Source organism: Netta rufina, assembly GCF_964035555.1.
Source record: "Netta rufina genome assembly, chromosome: 3".
In the NCBI taxonomy this organism is placed as follows: domain Eukaryota; kingdom Metazoa; phylum Chordata; class Aves; order Anseriformes; family Anatidae; genus Netta; species Netta rufina.
The window spans coordinates 90621183-90641629 of NC_140125.1; the positions used below are offsets into that span (position 1 = coordinate 90621183).

The 20447-nt window shown below is 35.0% G+C and overlaps 1 protein-coding gene across 6 annotated transcripts in view; it reads right to left on the reverse strand.

Annotated features, from left to right (window-relative positions):
* COL19A1 (collagen type XIX alpha 1 chain) overlaps positions 1–20447 on the reverse strand; it is a 202462-nt gene that overhangs the window by 30088 nt on the left and 151927 nt on the right. For all 6 annotated transcript variants that reach the window (XM_084284378.1, XM_084284379.1, XM_084284377.1 and 3 more), the window contains 14 exons: positions 19002–19055; positions 17388–17477; positions 16982–17026; positions 16806–16883; positions 15459–15494; positions 15299–15352; positions 15162–15215; positions 10981–11022; positions 10006–10059; positions 9038–9091; positions 5067–5120; positions 4110–4163; positions 1822–1866; positions 48–98 (listed from right to left, as the gene is read on the reverse strand). In XM_084284378.1, the coding sequence (XP_084140504.1) occupies positions 48–98; positions 1822–1866; positions 4110–4163; positions 5067–5120; positions 9038–9091; positions 10006–10059; positions 10981–11022; positions 15162–15215; positions 15299–15352; positions 15459–15494; positions 16806–16883; positions 16982–17026; positions 17388–17477; positions 19002–19055 (765 nt within the window). The remainder of the gene's footprint in view (positions 1–47; positions 99–1821; positions 1867–4109; positions 4164–5066; positions 5121–9037; positions 9092–10005; positions 10060–10980; positions 11023–15161; positions 15216–15298; positions 15353–15458; positions 15495–16805; positions 16884–16981; positions 17027–17387; positions 17478–19001; positions 19056–20447) is intronic.

A 20447-nucleotide genomic window follows, 5' to 3' on the forward strand; every position in this document is an offset into this window, starting at 1 on the left:
CCAAAATTAGGTGTTGATTGAAAAAAAAATGCATTATTAAGAAATACCTGGAGTTTATATAAGCTGCTCATTCCATTTCTTTCATTGTAAGGCATACCCTTTAAAACACACACACAAAAAAAAAAAATTAAGTGTCACAACTACGAACTATAAAGGCATGCCCTGTTCAAGTCCTGTATCTCAGCAAAGCTGTGGTACCATTTTTGCTCTAGATTAATTTTTCAAAGATTCCAAGCATTTCAGTAAGAACATAAGATGCACACCTATGTAAACATTTTTTTTTTTTTTTTTTTTTTTTACATACAACTGTAAATTCTCAGTTTACATTATGTTTTGATATTCTTACATAAAATCTATGAGCAACTGGTCAACTGATACAAGCAAAAGCAGCATTGCACATTTTCTTTTCATGCCTGTTTGAAAATCAATGTTAAACTAAAAATGAGAAAGCAACTAACCTTAAGCTTCAAGTGATTTGAGAACATGAAGGCTTGATCTGTAACTCTAAATTAATACTCAAGCTTGACTGATAAGACAGCAGTGCTCAGAAGTAAACTGATTCATACATAAAAGTCAGTGGCTGAACTGCCAAAATATGTTTGGCCTGATGATTTCCAATGCACAAAAAGTTCAAACTACACAAATTTGTTCAACTTATGAACGGATGAAATTCCTGTTCTGAAGATATTTAGATTATTGAATGTTAACCATTCTTCCTGTATGAATATTTACAAAACATGTATGTAAAAATGACTATACTGAAAACAAACAGCTTTAGGCAGCCTTCTCAACTCAGCCCCCTCCTCCCCACACACAACATGCTTCCAGCACCAATGAACTTGTCTGAGGCTCTAAAATCTTTAAAGATTTAAAGATTTCATGATTTCAAGATGAAAACTCTCATTATGCATAAAAATAATGCAAACAAATATAGTATGTTTTATTTTATTTTTGCTTTTATGCTTATTTTATGTGTAAAACCTGATGGACACAGAAAACTACTGCTGCAATACAAAGTCACAGATCTAGCTAGTTATTCTGTCATTACTATGTACACCTTGTATCCTGGCAATGTCCTTCTCATTGCTATCCTTATACCAAATTTCCGAGATTCTGAGTATGTCCTTACTTAAAACGAGCTGCTGCTCTAGAGAATTTCCTGAGATGTGGATTGAATTTTGAGAACTGTTAAGCAAGGACTGAAAAACATACAGTCCTCTAAGCGAGATTGATTTGGCTCTAAGGTTAAATTTGGGGCAGAAGAAAATTAATTTTTGCAGAGCAGGCTAAAAAAGGCTGCAGGTGAAGTAGGCAGGGATCATTAGGATGGGGCTAGATTTTAGAACAAAAGCTCTCCCCTGATTATGGTTAGGGATGGCATTTCCAAGGCTGTTGTTAGCGTTAGGAATTTTAAGGTGCTGCAGTTATTACTTCTCCAGAACTAATATTGTGCTAGGGACTATTCCGGTTAATTTAAAGTCCAATGAGCTCCATGGACTTCCCTAGGTTACGTGACCAGAGTTCCCTGATCTCAGGTAACTAAAGTGTCTAAACGAACCTTTTTGTCCAAGGTTATTAAAGTAACTCATTTGCCCAAATTTCTAGGATGGCTTTAGTGACCTGAACTTACTCAGTGATGAATCACAAGGAAAAAGAAAAAAAAAAAGGAATACAGAACTATTTTGCAAGAAGACTTCACTGCCTTCCTGCATTACAAGTATGTATTACAGAGACAGTCAATTATTGATATATGACATTGCATTTTACTCATAGGTATATCATTCCTGGCATACCATTCAAAACGCAAACAAAATGTCTTACCGGTGGTCCAGGTGGTCCAGGCTTCCCAGGAGAACCTTCACTACCCTAGCACAGTGAGAGGTATAAAACTCATTTAATAAAACTGTTGTTCTAATCTATTCCATACCCAAACTACGATGACCATAATGACAATAAACAAGAGATACAGTCAATAGTATCTCTCAACATGTCGGTAGTATCAAGAATGAACTATCCTGAACATCTCCTACTAAAGCTTTAGGCAAGTTATTAAACATTACTTTATACCAGCTTGTATTTTGTTAGTTACTTGATGCTTTATGTGTAGTAACTTCCGTATGGCAAAATAGTGGTAGTAGGGTTGTGAAATGCTCCATATTTACCAGCAGGCAGAAGAGGGAAAAAACACTTGTTAATAAAAAAATCTAATCAGTTGGCAGATAGAAGTTAATATTCATTTTATGGTTTGTAAATTATTTTGCTAAAATCAATCCTCAGTTTGTTCATTCACAGGTAAATCAAGATGACCTAGTTTCAGAAGTTCAGTTTATTCAGGAACATAGTGGGTAAGAAAAAATCTTTATTAAGAGTTATAATGAATATCTTCTTGGTTTTTACTGTAAAATAGTTATCTGTGGGTTCTTGTAGCTGTAGTCTGTACTGCTGACATGCACTAAATTGCTCATATTAAGAAAAAAAAAAAAAAGTTTCTTAGTTTTACCCTAGTGAGCGCTTTGAGCATTATAGATGTGCAAAGGTTTAAATGTCAAATTTCCCAAGCAAGATCTTTTCAAAATCTCATCATTAAGATTCAGTTAAAAATTCTCTATAATTTGGAACAGGTCTGCCAGAATTTTTTACTCACTTCATTGAATTTTAATAAACATACTTCATTGAGAAACCTAGGCTGCATATTTAAAATTATTAAGGTGGGAAAAGTCAAGCTGAGCGTACAACAATACTAATTAACCAACCAGAAATATATCAATATTTAATTACTATTATATTAGGATAATTTCCAAATAGTCCTGCTAAGTGTTAGAAATGTTAAGCTCCAGATCGGAGAATTTAGAGTATTTCACAAAACGAGAAAAACGCTCTTTTTTAGAAAGCTTATTAAATGATCACTTTTTAGATGTGGTCCCCAGATAAAAGAAGGAGGAGGAAAGTACTCTGGCTGTTGTTCAGCTCATTACTTTTCAGTGATCTGACTTCTGCCCTTTTTGACCACACTATTTAAGAAGAACTGGCTTTCTCATTCTCACGTGATAGTAAGAGGCCAGCTTCCCCTGATCTTTCTGATGCATAATGTAAAGAGCAGCTACAATTAGGCCTTAATCAAGAATAGAGATGTGCACGCCTTAAGCAGCTGGCCTAACCCTGCATTCTCAGACTCTTTTTTCAGTACTTTGGAATTGTAAACAAGGAACTAACAAAAACTTGTTTTTAACAATGGGTTACTTAAAAAGGAAATTAGTTTGGTAAATTATTTCTATTATGGTCAGGAAGAAGATGGTTCTCAACTCATTTTTATACTGAAGTCACTTCACAGTTTTACAAAGTAATGTTTCTTTTTCTTAGTCATACCAGAGTCAAGGTTTTGTAGAGTATTAGCAGGATCACAGACTGATGTGGCAGCACTGTGCCTGGAAAAGTCCAAGCCAAAGCTGAAAAAAAACCTCCAAAAAAGCATATTCATGTAAAATAAATAATAAAAAAAATTATCTCCAAAAGTATTTTGCAAACTCAGTTTGTCTTCTGTATTTGGCTGATCTGAAGTGCCCAAGAAATGAATTTGACATCTTCGTTTTAATGGAAACTATCAAGAACCTCATAAAAAATTGATTAAAAAAACAGTGCTATAACAGCCTAAATTAATTATAAAGGAAGTTTATATACTTTTGCAGAATACATATACTGGATAACTTTCCGTATTCACAAACCACTTTTAGAGTATGCAATTACTTTTGACTAAAATACTGGAAAAAGAATGAGAAGCAGAGCAAGTAGCTAGTCATACACTATTTCACAAAGGTATTTTTACTTTCTTAATTTTATATAATATGTCATACTCAGAGAACATTGCATCTTACATGTACCACAGGGCTATGCTTCAAAATACAAGCCCATCTTCATGGCATTGTTTGGGGAAAGCACTTAAGACACAAATAAAAAATTATTTGAAAATATATGTCAAGTTCACGTTTACATTCTATGTTAAAAACAACAAGAAAAGAAAAAACAAAACAACAACAGAAGCCAAAGCGTAAGAAAGTAAAGGGATTACACAGCCTGTGCAGATCTCTATGAAAACTAGAAAGAAGGTATACCTTTTCGCCTTTTGATCCAGCAGGACCAGGATGCCCAGGTCTTCCTGTGGCTCCCTGCACAACAAACACAGTATTGGTTAATACCAGTTAAGAAACAACTAAACACTGTAATTTGCATTGCAGCCTAGCTTTTAAAACTTGCACCTTTTGAAGGTCACTTAAACCTAATTACTCTTCTCCTTCAGGTTTAAATGTTTCTTTTTTGTCTGATACAACAGCTGTGTCCTACTGATAAGCCCTGTGAAGGGTAAAACTTGTGTTTGTGGTTGTATTTTCACCTTGTGAAGACTAAATGCGCTGACCTTAACCAGAATCTCTTGATACTGCTAAGAATCATGCTTCACTGCTAAAATGGCAATTTACATATTTCACATTAAGCTTCCTAAATGTGTTATTTCTAAAAGAAGGGAAGCATTAGTATTGTCAACAACCTGTGAACAAAGAATGACACTAATATTTCCTCATAGAAAATAAAATTTTAAAAAAACCCAAGTTTTCACAGTACTACCATTTTTTTTTCAGTGACTTTAAATATTGTTAGTTTATTCCCATACTTTGTAATTACTTGGTTTCAGAATTTAATGTTTTCATAACGCCTGGTTAGAAATATTTTTAGATTTTTATTACTAACATTATTACAGTAACTGGAGTATAAATACATAATTAACTCCAAGTTTGCCCATCGTACATATTTTAACCTCAAAGAGTCTCTAGTAAGGCCAAAACACCAAAAGCATTTAAGTTACATCAACTCTGAGGCCAGACAATGACAGTATTTTCAGAAATATCAACTCACAACATAGCTTATTCTTTTAGAGCCACTGTGGGTAAGATTTTATTGTTACTCTCCTAAAAGCTACAAAGAGGCACAAGAAAGTAAGAATAAGAAGTTTTGCTAGATAATCCCATCAAGCTTTGCAGAGAAAGGTTAGACCATAGAAGACAGAACACACTTACAGACGGTCCACTGGGTCCTGGCACACCAGGCAGTCCAGGAACACCTTGAAGGCCCTGAAAATTAAAAAGAGCATATGCCTGTTGCTTCTCCCATGTACACTTACAGTCTCAAAAACTACTTACATTTAGCACATCCATCAGTATTATAACAATACCGAAGCACACTTTCATATTTTAGGAATAAAAATGATATACCTGTAGTTGAGAGATTATTACTGAACAAGGTTAGAGGCAACTTACTGCTTGACTCAAACACAAAATTCATCCTTCAGCGTTTTCCATTGTTAGCTTATATCCTCCAGATCTCCTGGTCTTAATTGTGCAAACAAGAACAGTCTGTCTGGCTTTTCCTTACAGATTAATTTTCTATTACTAAAAAAATGTACTCAGACTTCTCAATGGTACCTCATACTATCGACAGGGCGGAAGGGAAGACTGACGAGACTCTCATGAAGTTCATCAAGAAGTGCCAAGTATTGCACCTGGGGAGCAACAACCTCAGGTACCAGGACATGTTGGGGGCCATCCAGCTGGAAGACAGTTCCGCAAGAAAGGACCAGGGAGTCCTGGTGGACACCAAGTTGACCACAAGGCAGCAATGTGCACTTGCAGCCAAGAAAGGTAATGGTATACTTGGCTTCATTAGGCAAGGTAATGCCAGCAGGTCAAGAGAGGTGATCCTTCCCCTCTACTCAGTGTTGCTGAAACTGCACCTGGAGTGCTGTGTCCACTGCTGCACCCACCAGGTACAGGAGAGACCTGGAGATATTGGAAAGAGTCCAGTGTAGGGCCACCAAGATGATCTAGGGACTGGAGCACCTCTCCTATGAGGAGAGGCTGGGAGAGCTGGGACTGTTCAGCCTGGAGAAGAAGAGGCTGAGGGGATATCTTATCTATGTCTATAAATACCTTAAGTAAGGCTACAAAGAGGATGGAGACAGACTTTTTTCACTGGTGCCCAGTGCCAGGACAAGAGACAGTGGGAAGAAACTGGAACACAGGAGTTTCCCTCTGAACACTAAGAAACACTTTATTGTGTGGTTAACTGAGCACTGGCACAGATTGCCCAGAGAGATCATGGAGTCCTTGGGAGATTATAAAGATCTCCCTACTTGGAGATCTTCAAAAGCCATCTCAACATGGTTCTGGGCAGCCTGCCAGGTGTCCCTGCTTGAGCAGTGGGGTTGGACAATATGACCTCCAGAGGTCCCTTCCCTCCTCAGAAATTCTGGGATTCTGGGATCTAAATGCAACGATGCTTTTTTGTTGTTGTTGCTTTGAGAACAAAACATGGTATTTTTCATAGTATTTATTGACCTGCTTTCCTATTTTTATTTTATTCAACTGACTGAAAACTGATAGATTCTGGTATCCATTTACTAAATATACAGGCATGTAACTTATTACAGCAAATACAGGTAGGTTTTGAGATAAGTCTGCACATCACTGAACTCTTTCCTCTGCCCCACCAGACTTAGTCAGATGAAATTTTAGGCATGTAACAACCATATATCTAATCTACATATAATATATATATATATATAGTTTTATATATACATAATTATAAAACAAATACCAACAAATAATAATATATATATAATGAATATATACTATATAATATAAACTATATATTATAATATAAAGCATATAAATAATATACATTATATGTATGTGTAATGAATAATAAATATAAAAATAATATTAAACATATTATAATGTATAACAACAGTATATATTTAAGCTAAATGCTCTTGATTCCCTCTGTAGTCAATGAATGCCCCACCCAACAGTGATTAATTTTATCTGAATTGGGTGCCTATCCTCTGAAAACAGGAATCACCCCAGAAAAGGCATGTTTCTCCTGTTAAATACAGTGTTACAGAAGGTATTGTGGAGTGGGTAGTGCAGAAAACCAAAGAGGTCAGGAGCCCTGAAAGGGCTCTGAGCGAGGGTCTGAAGGAAAAGCTTCAGATAGAAATAAATCAAGAAAGATTTGGAGGTGGAGAGAGAAATTGATTTCCTTTTCTTTGAGGACATTGATCTACTTCTGTAGCTTTTCAGCAATCCAACGGATAATGTGTTCTCTGCTCATTTTGAATTATTTTACTCTTATAGCACAGTCACCCAGAAAATTATTATGAAACCAAAGGAACATTTTCTGTAATTCTTATTGCTAATATTAGAAAAACCCTTCCCTGAAAAAAAATGAATGCTTTAAAAAGGAAATTAATTCTAAATAAAGTAATTGTTGAACTTTTATCATGGGCCACAATAAAATTTCAGCTGCTATAAATACTGAAATCAGTTGAAGAAAATGAAACTTGAGGAACTGCCCTTCCTTTCTAGTCCAGAGAGAAAAGACTAACAAACAAACCTGTACTGAAGTGCTAAGCATGGCACCATTTTTACTACACAATATTAGATTATCACCATATGAACTGCTGACAGGATTCCATTCAAATCTTTTATCATGATGTTTCATTTGATGAAACAGTTTTGGTTTATTAATATTATGTTAGAGAGCTAAGCTTCACAGAAAAATTAAAGGGCTATCCGAAAGCATACTGATATTCATGAGTGTATCACTATTTCTTTTGAAGAACTTCAGGCTGGGATTTGAATCTCTTCTCATTTTGATACTCACCAAATCATAAAAATCAAAGTAAATGCACTATTTTGTACTTTGTAACTTTGTAATAATGTTACTTTGAAACTTTAAATCTTTGTAATATCTTCTATATATTTTTCTGAAAATAAATTCACTTGCACCCTCATACCACACTAATCAAAAGACATTGAACATTGAACAACACTGAAAATATCAGAGTTAAGGAACCTAACCAGCTATCAAACAGTGAAAAAGCAGAGCACAGTACCCTACTAAATCAATAAAAAGAAAAATTAGAATTAACTTATTCTGGAGTTCTTTTAAAAAAATGGTTACACTTATAATCTTACCTTAATTGCCTCTAATCTCTCTTTTGATTCTCCATAGTTAAATAGTGTCAGAATTATTTTAACTTTTTTTTTTGTTAATGCCTCAGACTGCTAGGGTTGAATTGTAGAGATATGCTATAGGTCATGCAAATGAAAGATGTATTACTTTCTCATTACAGCTCATGTGTTTTAAAATACTATTTAGTAACATATAAGTATCAAATACTTAACTGGTATCAGTTAAGTATTTTGGGATTTCAGAGTGGTCGTCAAACATTTCTTAGAAGACAACTTATTTTACCTCCTTCAGTTGGCTACAGGCACTGAGAAAATTATTTATTTACTCAGATTCATCTGCTTAAAAGCTTTTGATTTGGTTATTTATTTATTTATTTATTTTCCCCAGAGATTACTCTTGAGCTGTTAACTGCAAATAGTTCAATCTAAAATGAAAGCAATAGCAGCTATTTTGGATTCAGCACCATAAGTTATGTGCCTTTTTTCTTCCCGTAATGACATAAAAATAACTCTAAAAATCCAGTATGTGACGCAAAATACTGTACATATTTTAAATTCAGTCTCCAAATATTTTCTGATTTCCACTTAATAGTAATTGCTGTTATTACTGTTCCCATCACAGTATTTGCCTAATGGAATAATTTTTAAAGTGAATGCTAAATAGGAACTAACACAATGAAAGCAAATACTTTATAAAATATGAAGTATTTTCTGAAAATATTTAGCATTTACCTTTTTATCGCTCTATTGTTAAAAAATAGCATTTAAATAAATTTGAGACTTTAAAATATACAAATGAGAAAAAAAAACACACAAATATGAAATAGATTTTACTTAATTCAATAATAGTGTTTAATCTTGTTGAAAGTTTGCAGACAAGGGCTATTTATTGTGATACACAACTATCTAATCTGTTTTAAAGAATGTAATATTATTCTATACACATCATTCTTAGCCTAGATCTTTATTAAGGTTCAGGTCAGAAAGTAATTGTTACAGAAAAGAATTAATTTTACCTCATCGCCCTTCTCTCCAGCAAGCCCAGGAAATCCACGTTCACCTTTGCTTCCCTATGAAAACATAACATTCAAACAAGTAGTTTCTATTAGATAACAATGAATTTCATGCTATGGAGGGCATTTTGTGACCCACATTTAATAGCATGAAGCCCTTACAGCAAAAGTGCCTAAAATAAATAAACAAATAAATAAATAATAAATAAATAAATAAATAAATAAAAAGAGCTCTACTCTAAAAAAAAAATAAAATAATAAAATACTATCTATAAGTTTTAAAATGTGCCTCCCATTGAGATGAAAGGAAAAGACTGTTTTTAGCTAATAGGTGAAGTAGCCTAAAAGACTGATGGAGATAGTCTCATCTTATGAATGCCAAAGAGCTCGTCCACATGGAGAAAGTATACTAGGTATCCTTTCACGTAATTACTTTCAAGTAATTTCAAGTAATTAGGTTCTACTATTGTAGAGCTCTATACACGAGACCATATGGCATTTGATCTGATTACAGTAAAGCATAACTTTGATTGACCTCAGTGAAACTTCAAGTCCCAGTGGAACTACTGAGTTAGTCCCACAGGGAACAATTTGCAAAGCCACAGAAGATCCAGTTGTTACATGCTAGAGGGATATAGGGGAAGTTTCTTTCTTCACTGCAGGATTCCTGCATGAATAAATGACTTAAAATAAGCCTATAGATGGCAATGCACAACTGGATAATTAAATGTGATCTAGGCTTAACTGACACAAGATACAAAAGAGCTATACTGGCTTGGGACTCAATTCCCAAGCTGTTTAGCTTACTTTCCAGAGAGGAATGGTGCACTAACATAGGAAGAGGACTGAACTGTGAAAATAGTTGGAGCTTTTAAGCTTCTCAGATGCTACAGGAATAGGGCTCAGACAGAGAAGTCTTTTATTTTTAACAAGCAACAAAGCAACGTAAAGTACTGTCTTCAAAAACTTACCTTTGGCCCCTCTCTACCAGGGATGCCTGGAGGACCTCTTGTGCCAGGATCACCCTAAGGAACAAACACAAAGTGAAACGACAAATAAGCATTTTTATGACAGGGCAGAAGATTTGATCTATGCAACCACACATGTTGGTTTACCTTCCTGCCTTTATCACCATCCCTACTGGACAAGTCTGTCGTTCATTCTCATGCTCACTGATTCAGGTACACTAATTTAGTCATTTTTGCAAAAAAGATTACGTTAGTAATAGAAGCTTAGTTTTAATAGTTAAATTAATACTAAATTTTCTAACAAAATTTGGAAGAAATAAGGAAAAAAAGAAGGCATGGTATATATTATTAAAATACATTTTAAAATAAAGTAAGACAGATATAGTCTTGGTAAAATAATATCTGAATGTAGAATTTGAGCTAAATTATTTCCAAAGCTCCTTGGTGAGACCACAGAGTTGCAACAAAAGGAAATCAAGTTTATAGGAGGTAACATATAATTAATTGATTGTTACTGGTAATTGTTATCTTTCCAACCTCAACCCATTTTATGAGATAGTGACACTATTTCTTTCAAAAAGAGATAGTACAACATTGTCAGAAATTGAAAATGAGGTGTTCTACTATTATTTTTATAACTGAAAGAGGATAAATATAGACTGGATATAAGTAACTTTTTGATAACGAGGGTAGTGAGGCACTGGAACAGGCTGCCCAGAGTTGTGGCTGCCTCATCACTGGAACCGTTCAAAATCGGGTTGGATGGGGCTTTGAGCAACCTGATCTAGTGAAAGATTTCCCAGCCCACAGCAAGGAGGTTGGAACTAGATGATCTTTAAGTGTCAACTTAAGCTGACACTTAAAAATCAAGTTTCACTTGAAAGATCATTTAAAGATCAAGACACTTAAAGATCAGATTTCCCACGCAAACCATGCTATGATTCTGTGGTTCATTCTATAACATCTGAAAATGTTTACCTTCAATATAGCACCCATGTCTCCCACTAGTGGCAGTGCAATCTGAAATTTTAAAAGGCAACTGCAGTTAATATTTTATTCGACACTACTGATTCTAATAGATACTCATGTTTTCAAAAGTTTATATGGCTGCATAGATAGCTGATTACATACACGTTGGCTGAAATATTTTTCTATGAAAACTCCAAATAAAAATCAGAGATTCAACATGTTTTTTAAATGTTAAATATCACTCTTGACCCAATCTAGCAATGTAATTCTTTGTTACAGCTTGAACAAAATTGACATGACAACAGTGTAACTCCAGAACATAGTAAATTCCGATTTCAAATAGTAATACATACAGTGTTGTTCTTGTAGCATACCAGCAACACATCATCCTTATTGGAAATTCTCACAGTCTATTCTCACCTGATTATTTTTGATGTTTTCCTTCTGTTTTCTCCTGGGCTTTGACTCTACTGTGAACTGCAGTCTGAATTGTGGAAATGCCAAAGCTAACTTCAATAAATTATCTCAGATACTGGAAATAATCCAGCTTCAGAAACATGTGCAACACATGTAGTATTTTGTCCTGCATTTAAACATTAAGAATTAATGCAAAACTCTATTTTGCCACAGCCAAATTGCTACCAATACTAAAGCCAACCCATCTAAAGTTCAATTAATAGGCTAACACTATGCTGCAATATATCTGCATCCTCAGATTTCCAAGTGTTGTCATTAAACTTACATTTAAAGACTCCCCATAAAATCTGATCGAGCTGATTATCATCAGTTTCACTCACAAATAGACTTCAATTCCCAATGCTTATTTCCTTCTGCACTTGCTGAAGTAAAAATAGCCCTGGGCATACAATAAAATTAGACACATGAGAACCTTGGTACTGTTTTTTTCAGTGTGTTTCAATAATTTCCACCTTCTACAAGAAAAATACAATGTAAGCACTTTTGTAGCATATTAGAACTGCTGGTTGGTTGTTGGTTGATAGCAATGGGTGTCAAACCCATTTCAAGAGAAGCACTGTAAATAGACTCACTTCTAAGTGTAATCATGAATAGACCATTTACAGTGTCACCTTTAAAAGCATGCTGAGAAGTTTTCTAATTCCCGTATTTTAGCTGCTGTACAATTTTAAGACATAGAGCTGTACAATTTTAAGACAGGGTCCTACCATCCAGCTGCCGGGGCACACCACGTATGAGAGTAAGTCTACTGCGTTTGTGCCATGCAGTTCATCTGCTCTGCACAAGAAACTAATCCAGTCTAACTGCACACACACTGCGAAGTCACAACTACTTACACTGAATTCTGCATAAGTGTATGACATATACCGGGCTTTTAAAACTGTTAAGATGGCCTTTATTTTCCAGCCTCCTGCTTGCTACATCTTCCTTTAAATATGTTCTGTCCAAAGAGAAGAATATTTCAAGAGAGCAAAAGGCAGTAACTCCCCTGATAGTGAGTTTTAGCATTCAGATCTGTCTGTTTAGAGGTGGCATCAGATTTTTTATTTACATTTAGTTTGCAGTGCACTGGGCCTTCCAGAATCTGCTCTATTTATGGATTTTATTTTTCTTATTAAGGACTTTATTATCAACTGTCTCAAGTTTCATCTTACTGACTTCAAACTGTCTCTGAATTTTAGATTTTGATTCTATCTTCAAAGAGCTAGCAATCTTTCCCAGACCAGTTATGGAGTTTGTATCTACTTGTCCAAATAAAATTAAAACACTGAAATGAACTGGGCATGGGAGAGACCTCTCTTTCTGAGTTTGACAAGATCTGATAGACACTGATACCATATTTTTTTGATAAGCCTTAGCTATATGGCAGTTACTTCAAGAGCATTTTTTGCTTGCTTATAAAAACATCATGAGGATAGTCTCAAAGTTTGAAGCCAGCCAAGATACATAGCAGCACTGTTTCCCTGTCTTTCCCAAGAAAGTTAACCTTCCAGAAATGGGAAAATGATTTATTCCATGCCAGGTTCTTATCAAAATAATGCTTGCATTCTTGTATTCATATCATTCTTATCATTAGTATTTAGAATTAATTAGGAAAATAATTCATATCTTTATAGCAATAAAGCTTTTTTTCAATTGACCTATTATACTATAGTCCCCCTCCTATTCACCTTTTATGATGTATGCTTTCTGATCTCTTCATTCCTCAAAAGCCTCATTTTTATTAAATGATTAAATAGTAGACTTGACTCACCTTTTGAATAATTGCATTTAAAGTGCATTTTTCTTGGTTTTATGTCCATTGCTAACCAAAAATCATTTATATATCAATCTTTCTGACTCTATGACTTAAGTTCTATCTTCATGCTCAATGCTAGTGAGAGATCTGCTTTTATTCAATGATCTTAGTCCTTTGTGGAGCTATTGATACTGTCAAATGTCTCCTAATGCACTGTAACATTTGCTGCTGTAGTCATGACTTAAATGAGGCAAATGGTCCAGCCACATAGACAGAACTCTATCATGCAACCGGAAAAGGTTTGCTGCATTGACTGATGATAACATGGGAGCAACCTAATGGAATCACCATCCTAATCCCTGATGATCAACGACAAATACATGCCAGCTAGTTCCCCGTCTCTTTTTCCGAGAAAGCTGACTATTCTTTCTGATATGAAATCTTTGTGTGACTTTGGGGTTAGTTTATTCCTTGATTTGCTCCAGTCCCCAGGTATACTTATGGACTGCTGTGCACCTGTACCACTACATGTTTAACTGCAAGCACTGTTAATTTTATTGCCTAATACATTCCTGCAGCAGATATGGAGCATTTCTAAGCTCTTCACACACTGTCAGTAGTCTGCAGACCAGTTTGGAAATCCCTGCCTTACATGTACATTTGTGTTGCTGGACACCTGGAAATTTAAATCACTCAAAAGACATGAAGCAAGTCTCTGCATCTGAGGAATATGTATAATGGTCAGGTATTTGTAGAATTGTTAGCTTAAGCAACAAACAGACTGAGGCCTCTGCCCCCGCTCAGTGAAAAGGCCAAGTTCATGTCTTGGCAAGAAACAGATTTTGCCAAAGGACATAATACAGCTCAAATGTGAGGTTTTATTTTCCTTTGTTTTGATTTATCTCAAACAAACACTGTATCTATTTAAAAAAAGAACACTCTTTGATTAAATACCAAGTCATATTAGACCAAGAAGATCACAAGTGAGTTTAACGATCTTAGTTTTTATTATTTTTAAGCTCTATTTTTAATTAGTTTTTTCCAAACACCTACAGATTTTTATTTTGCTTATGGAATACATTCAAACAATGGCTCAGGGAATCAATAAAGCTTCGTTTGGCATCATAAAAGCCTCTGTAAGCATTTGTTTCTAAACAAAAGTTTGCTTTTAAAAATCTCTGAAGTAGCTGTAGGGGTTCAAGACAGGAGCAGGAATAATGACTGAAGTTTTGCCATTATGCCCACTTTGTAAACATGCACATGGGACTCTCCCAACTCCCATGTAGAATACTCAGTGATATCTCAGGGTACTATTTGGCCTGAGGCATGTGTAGGCTTCATGGATCTTGTAGTGTTGGACTTCACAAAATCAGTAAAGCCATAACATTGTTAAATAGAAATCACTGCTATAATACTCAAGAGGAGATGCTAACTTCTAAAGTGTATTGAAGGATCAGGACTCATTTAATGGCTTTTCTCCCCCTAAACCAGCCACTTAACTTTTCATTATTGTTAAAAGGAATGTATCACAAGAGACTAACTATTCTCAGAGTTTCATCAAAAATTAATATCTTCCTTCTGTGGCATAGCAAAATGAGCTTCAGAATACACTTTTTTTTTTTTTTTTTTTTTTTTTTTTTTTTCTTCTCCATTCTTTTAACAAGGTCTGCACCTGAAAATTTGTATTATACAGAACTTCTTATGATACTGAGGAACACTCAGTGGTACAATAACCTGCCAAGTTATAGCCTGGCAGAAATGCTAGTACACAAACATTCAGGTAACACTTGAGAACAGGGTGTTATCCTGTGAATGTCAATATAAGTTTAATTTATACTGCAATACTAAAATCAAGTTAAAGAAAAGTTGATTGAATAATCAAATTAATTTAATCTTTTGGACTTCTAGGCTTGATCTTAGCTCCTTTAAAATTTTCTCACCAAAGCAACTGTACAAGCTTTCTACGTATACATACAGGATCGCCTGGAGGGCCCGGTAGTCCTGGCTTTCCATCTCTTCCTGGGGTGCCCTAGAAACAAATTAAAAATCTGGTAGCCTTAAACACTGACAAGGGACATGTTACTTTTTTTCTTTATATATACAATTACTTACATTAATACCTGGGGTACCTGGAGCTCCTGGTAATCCTGGAGGTCCCCTGGGGCCCTAAGAGCAGGAAAAGTCATTTAGGATTTAAGAATATTTATCTTTTACTGCAAACCTATTAAAACTAAATTAACTTATATATATAAATAGAAAGATTGTATCCTACCTGAACACCTGCTGATCCAGTTGGCCCTATAGGACCCTGTAAGAAAATCTCAAATAATCAGTAGACACACTTTTTGGGATAAAGGAGATAAACTTGATCAAAAAATACTGAATATGGGATACCACTTCAGTTCACATTTCAATGAAGACTTGTTTAAGGCTTGTTGTTAAATCCAGATCTAATTTTGCCCAAATCAGAGAATTCAAGATTTTGCTGAGGTGCATTTTTACGGTTAAGTAATGGCAAATAAGAATGATCTGTGGTGAAATATGTTATTTAGGTAGGAGATTCACAAGAAACCAGAGACAGTATGTTGAATAAAAACAAATTAGAATATTTAAATATAAATTAGACAAGTTTTTAATTAAGATTTGAAAAGATGTACTTGAATAAATCATTTGTAAGGCTTATTACCTTAAATTAAAATTTGAATGTGAATCTCCAGTCCCCTTTCTCAAACATTTTCTTTCTGTATCTGAGTTCTGTCAATAAAGTGAAATGTATTGCTCAAGTATATTGGCCTGGACTGAAAAGAAATTACCCCATTCACCACAGCAGAGTATGAGTGCTAACATCTACCATCCCTACCACCATTTTATTTATTTATTTATTTTTTTTACTGAATAATCTGCAGACACTACAGGTGCTATTATGTAAAGGCAGTAGAAATACAGAAAACTGGGAAACAAACTAAATAACTGAATCAGTTACTACTATATAAGATTTATTTAGCATGAATGTTAACTACAGGTTAACTGGGTTAACTACAACAACTTGTTTCATGTTTGAATTTAAACTTCATAGAGATGCATGAGGAAAGTTGTCAAAAACCAGAACTTCACTATTTCCTGACACAGTACCTGGACACTGTAAGCTTCTCATTTATTAGCAGTAGACCTAAGCATGTAATTAGCAGTCACCGTAAATGCAAAATCTTGGAACTGATGCAAAGCTTTCTACATCACTTCTTTGCCTTTTCCAGTACCAGTAAAATGCCATCATCTACAGCATAGAAGATCTCTCTTCTCTTGTACCAGTGCTCAGGCTGGATTTTGCTGACAACTGCAAAAAGTTGTTGCTTAGAAGCAGATGCAATTAGTTGGAAGATGTGTCAATACTATTTCTGGCTTGTCAGCAAAGTAGCCATTGATTCATTTCTCCAGGCTTCTGCTTTTAAGTGAACACTACTAGATGTTTTTGGGACTGGATAAAGGGTAAAGTTGCTGAGCTGGGAACTGAGTCAGAATGGAGTTTATGGCACAGCTTTTTACTATTATTCATTTACTTGTTGCAGTTTCTCAATAATGTACAGCAAGAAGCCCAAATTCTGGGTACTGGGATACTTACTGGTGATCCCTGAATGCCTATTCCAGGAGGCCCCATCTCCCCAGGGGCTCCTTGTACACCAGGTAGTCCTCTTTCTCCCTAGAAGGGCACAAGGATTTCAGTTACAACAGGTCTGAAAACATAAACTAGACTTTTATCCTATATTTTCAGAAACAGAAATAATATATTTTTTGTACCTTTGGTCCCCGTGGACCTGGGTTTCCAGGACTACCAATAGGACCCTAAAATAATAATAAAAAAAAGAACAACCAAGAAAAACAAATTGTTTTGAAATCAAAAAGACTAGCTGAATTTTATTGCCAAAACTAGTCAGCCTTTATAAGTAAACCATGACAGATTTACATACACCTTTGCTGTCAATATCACTGTCACTAGAACCATGTGTGGGCCTTGCACTAAAAATATGGATTTCTAGACTATATTTAAATGTACTTACAATAACTCTGTAATATGTATTTCAAGTTTGAAATTTTATCTGAAAAATTACTTGACCTTACTACTTTTATTGTGCAATGCAGATACTTTAACAATTATCCCTACAAGAAAAAAAGCCATAAAAGTCTTTTCGGATTGCAGACTTACTGGTGTTCCAGGCAGACTTAGTCCAGGAGGCCCCACCTCACCTTTTGGACCTGGATGTCCAGGCGGTCCCATAATCCCACCAGAGTCCCCCTACAAGATAAATGAATCAAACTGAAATTATCAAGATCATCGTAGAATGTACCAATACTGAGAGAAAGAATAGAGAAGAAAAACAAAATGAAACAAACAACAACAACAACAAAAAAAAAACACACCCAAAACTTTATAGAGCTCTGCCTTTCATAACTGCTAATTGTAAGCAAGTGAGCCTATCAAAATCATGACCATGGTTTTATCAAATTTCTCACATTTAATTCCACAGAGATTCAGCTCCCTGCATCTGTAAGTACCTCAGCTTTTAAGAGATAGGAAAATCCTGTGCATTGTTCTCCTAATGTATTATTCACGGGTACCAACAAACTCCTGAAAGTGCTAGATATGTATGTATGTATGTATGGATGGAAAATATATTTAAAGGCTTCAATTTTCTAACAAAAAAATAATTTTTTCAAAAAGTTACAGAAAACGAGGCACAGACCATAGAACCCCTAATAGTAACTAGCATTCTCTCAGTTTTCCATGCTGCAGTGCATCTGATCTATATTTCCTTGTCTGCAGCACCACAAAATGCAAGTTGTCACTAAGCCCTGACAATTACTCCATTGTAGGAGCTTCAGACTCTCTCTCTGCCCCCCTCCTCTCTCTCCAGTTACCTCCTGCTCGTGCTAAAACCTTGGTCTTCACTGTATTCCTGTTCACACTTAAAATTTCTCATTTCAATGCATGCAGCATGTCTTGGTCCACATCTCTACAATTTCTCCTGCTTACATAAGTAAATCTGTGCCTTTTATTACACTGTCCTCTTGACTTTTGCATGCTTCTGCATAATTCTCTGTGATTCTTGCTGATTCCACTATTGCCTGTTTTACAAGATAGTACTTTTTTGTCATTATTCCACCGTTATTTTCTTCTGCTTTTTCGTCATCTTGCTTTTCTTCAAACTATTAATGGATTTTATTAATTTCCTTTGTGTTTCAAGATGTATAAATATCATAACACTTTAAACAGCTCACAGCATGCCTGTATAGTGTCTTTTCTCCCCTTTACTACATAAAATGTATACATATGCAACTCTTGCTGATGTAGCTGAATTCCAACCAAAATGCTGTCTACCCAGCACAATACAATGCCATAAAGAGATCCCAGACTTGGCTCAGATATGAGACAGTATAGCTGCCTTAGTGCTCTGCCAAGGTTAATAAGTCTGGCTGTGAAGCAGGATTTTACACATTAGTCTAGTTAGGGCACTATTCTGAAAATGCTATTATGTTGTCAGGACCTGAGCTGGTATTTCTGCATGACACATTTTTATTTCAAGAGCCCAACCCAACCTCTGTTGAAATAATTCTTAAGTTATGAATCTAAAGAGCAATTGGGTTGCCAAAATGGCCTGCAATATCTCCAAGGAGAAGATGGAAGTTCCCCCTTGTACATTTCTAAATTAATTCATAAAGCTGCTGGAGAGATGCACTACAGGTGGACTGAACATTTCTTCAGAAGACAGTCTAATATGCTCTAATATGTCAAACTTAATTAGAAATGGTTAGAATATACCTTTTCTCCTTTAACTCCTGGATTTCCTGGTAACCCATGTTCTCCTGGTAAGCCCTGGAATTAGTAAAATAAAATATAATATTAAATATAATCATGTGTGTATATATATATATATATATATGAATGTTTTTATAGCCACTCCCTTAAAATTTATCTAAAAATTACAGATGAAAATGTACTTCAACTGGATTATTTACTATGCATTAGTTAACCCATAATGTTAAAGAGTTGATAATGCTTCTTTACGCAAATTTATGAATCATTTTACTTTAAATCAATATTAGATAATCACGAATATAATGGATTATTTTCATATTCCATCTTTTATTTCTAAATCTTCTGATTTTTCACATTTTGATTTTAACTTCATTATCTTCCCTTGCCCTTTTTATCAAAGAATTGCTATTAATACAGAGAAATTAAATAAAAATAAAATAAATAAAAAATATTCAAATATTTGGAAAGTTCAATTGATTATTGACTCTTTTACTATGCTGGAACAAATACAGAATTTTCTTCTCATAACTTTTCCATCTTATTCAGCTTGATACTACTGTATCAAGCAGTTTATCAAGAACTGCAGTTATTTCCATAATAAATAACAAAACCTGCTGAAACAAAATGGTCATATCATTTTCAGGTTGGAAATTGGGAGACATTTCTTCTCAGAAAGAGCAGTAAGGCATTGGAACTAGTTGCCCATGGAGGTGGTGGAATCACTGTCCTTGGGGGTTGGACATGGTGCTTAGGGACATGGTTTAGTGGGTGACGGTGGTTGTAGGGGGATGGTTGGACCAGATGATCTTGGAGGTCTTTTCCAAACTTAATGATTCTATCATTCTTTATCTAAGCATAATGTTTAAACACAAATGGAAAGTAACCTTTATGAAAAAAGACAAAAAAATCATATTCCTTTTATTTTTCTTAGAAGCGTAAAACATAGCTTTATGAGCATCTATATATGATGACATTTGCATACCAGCAGTGAGGGTTTTCAATAGCTGTGTTTGCTCTTCATCGCATTCTGTCATTATACAGACAGCTACTTGTTTCAAGCAGTCTTCCAAATTAAAAGCATAAGAAAAAAAAATACCTGAAAAATAGTCTTCTTATATCAAATCATCACAAGAATATATGGAAGTTTAAATTTACTGATTATGGAGTGGACATTGTGTCTGCACACATGCACACCCTCCTCCTGGAGGATCCAGGAACCTCTCAGGAACACTCCTTTTTTGACACCACTTCTTTCTGTTTCTCTCACCTCTTGGTTGTTGCTGTACAAATAGTCTATGTGCACAATAGGTGATCAGTTTCCAAACTGGCGGGCTTGTCTTATGTCTCTGTTAACCGGAGAACCCATTTGTGCCACTTTTGTTTAGTACAGGTTCTAGCAGAATTTTAAAGCAGCTCCCAAAGTTCTACTGAGAGCAACCTTATGCTTGA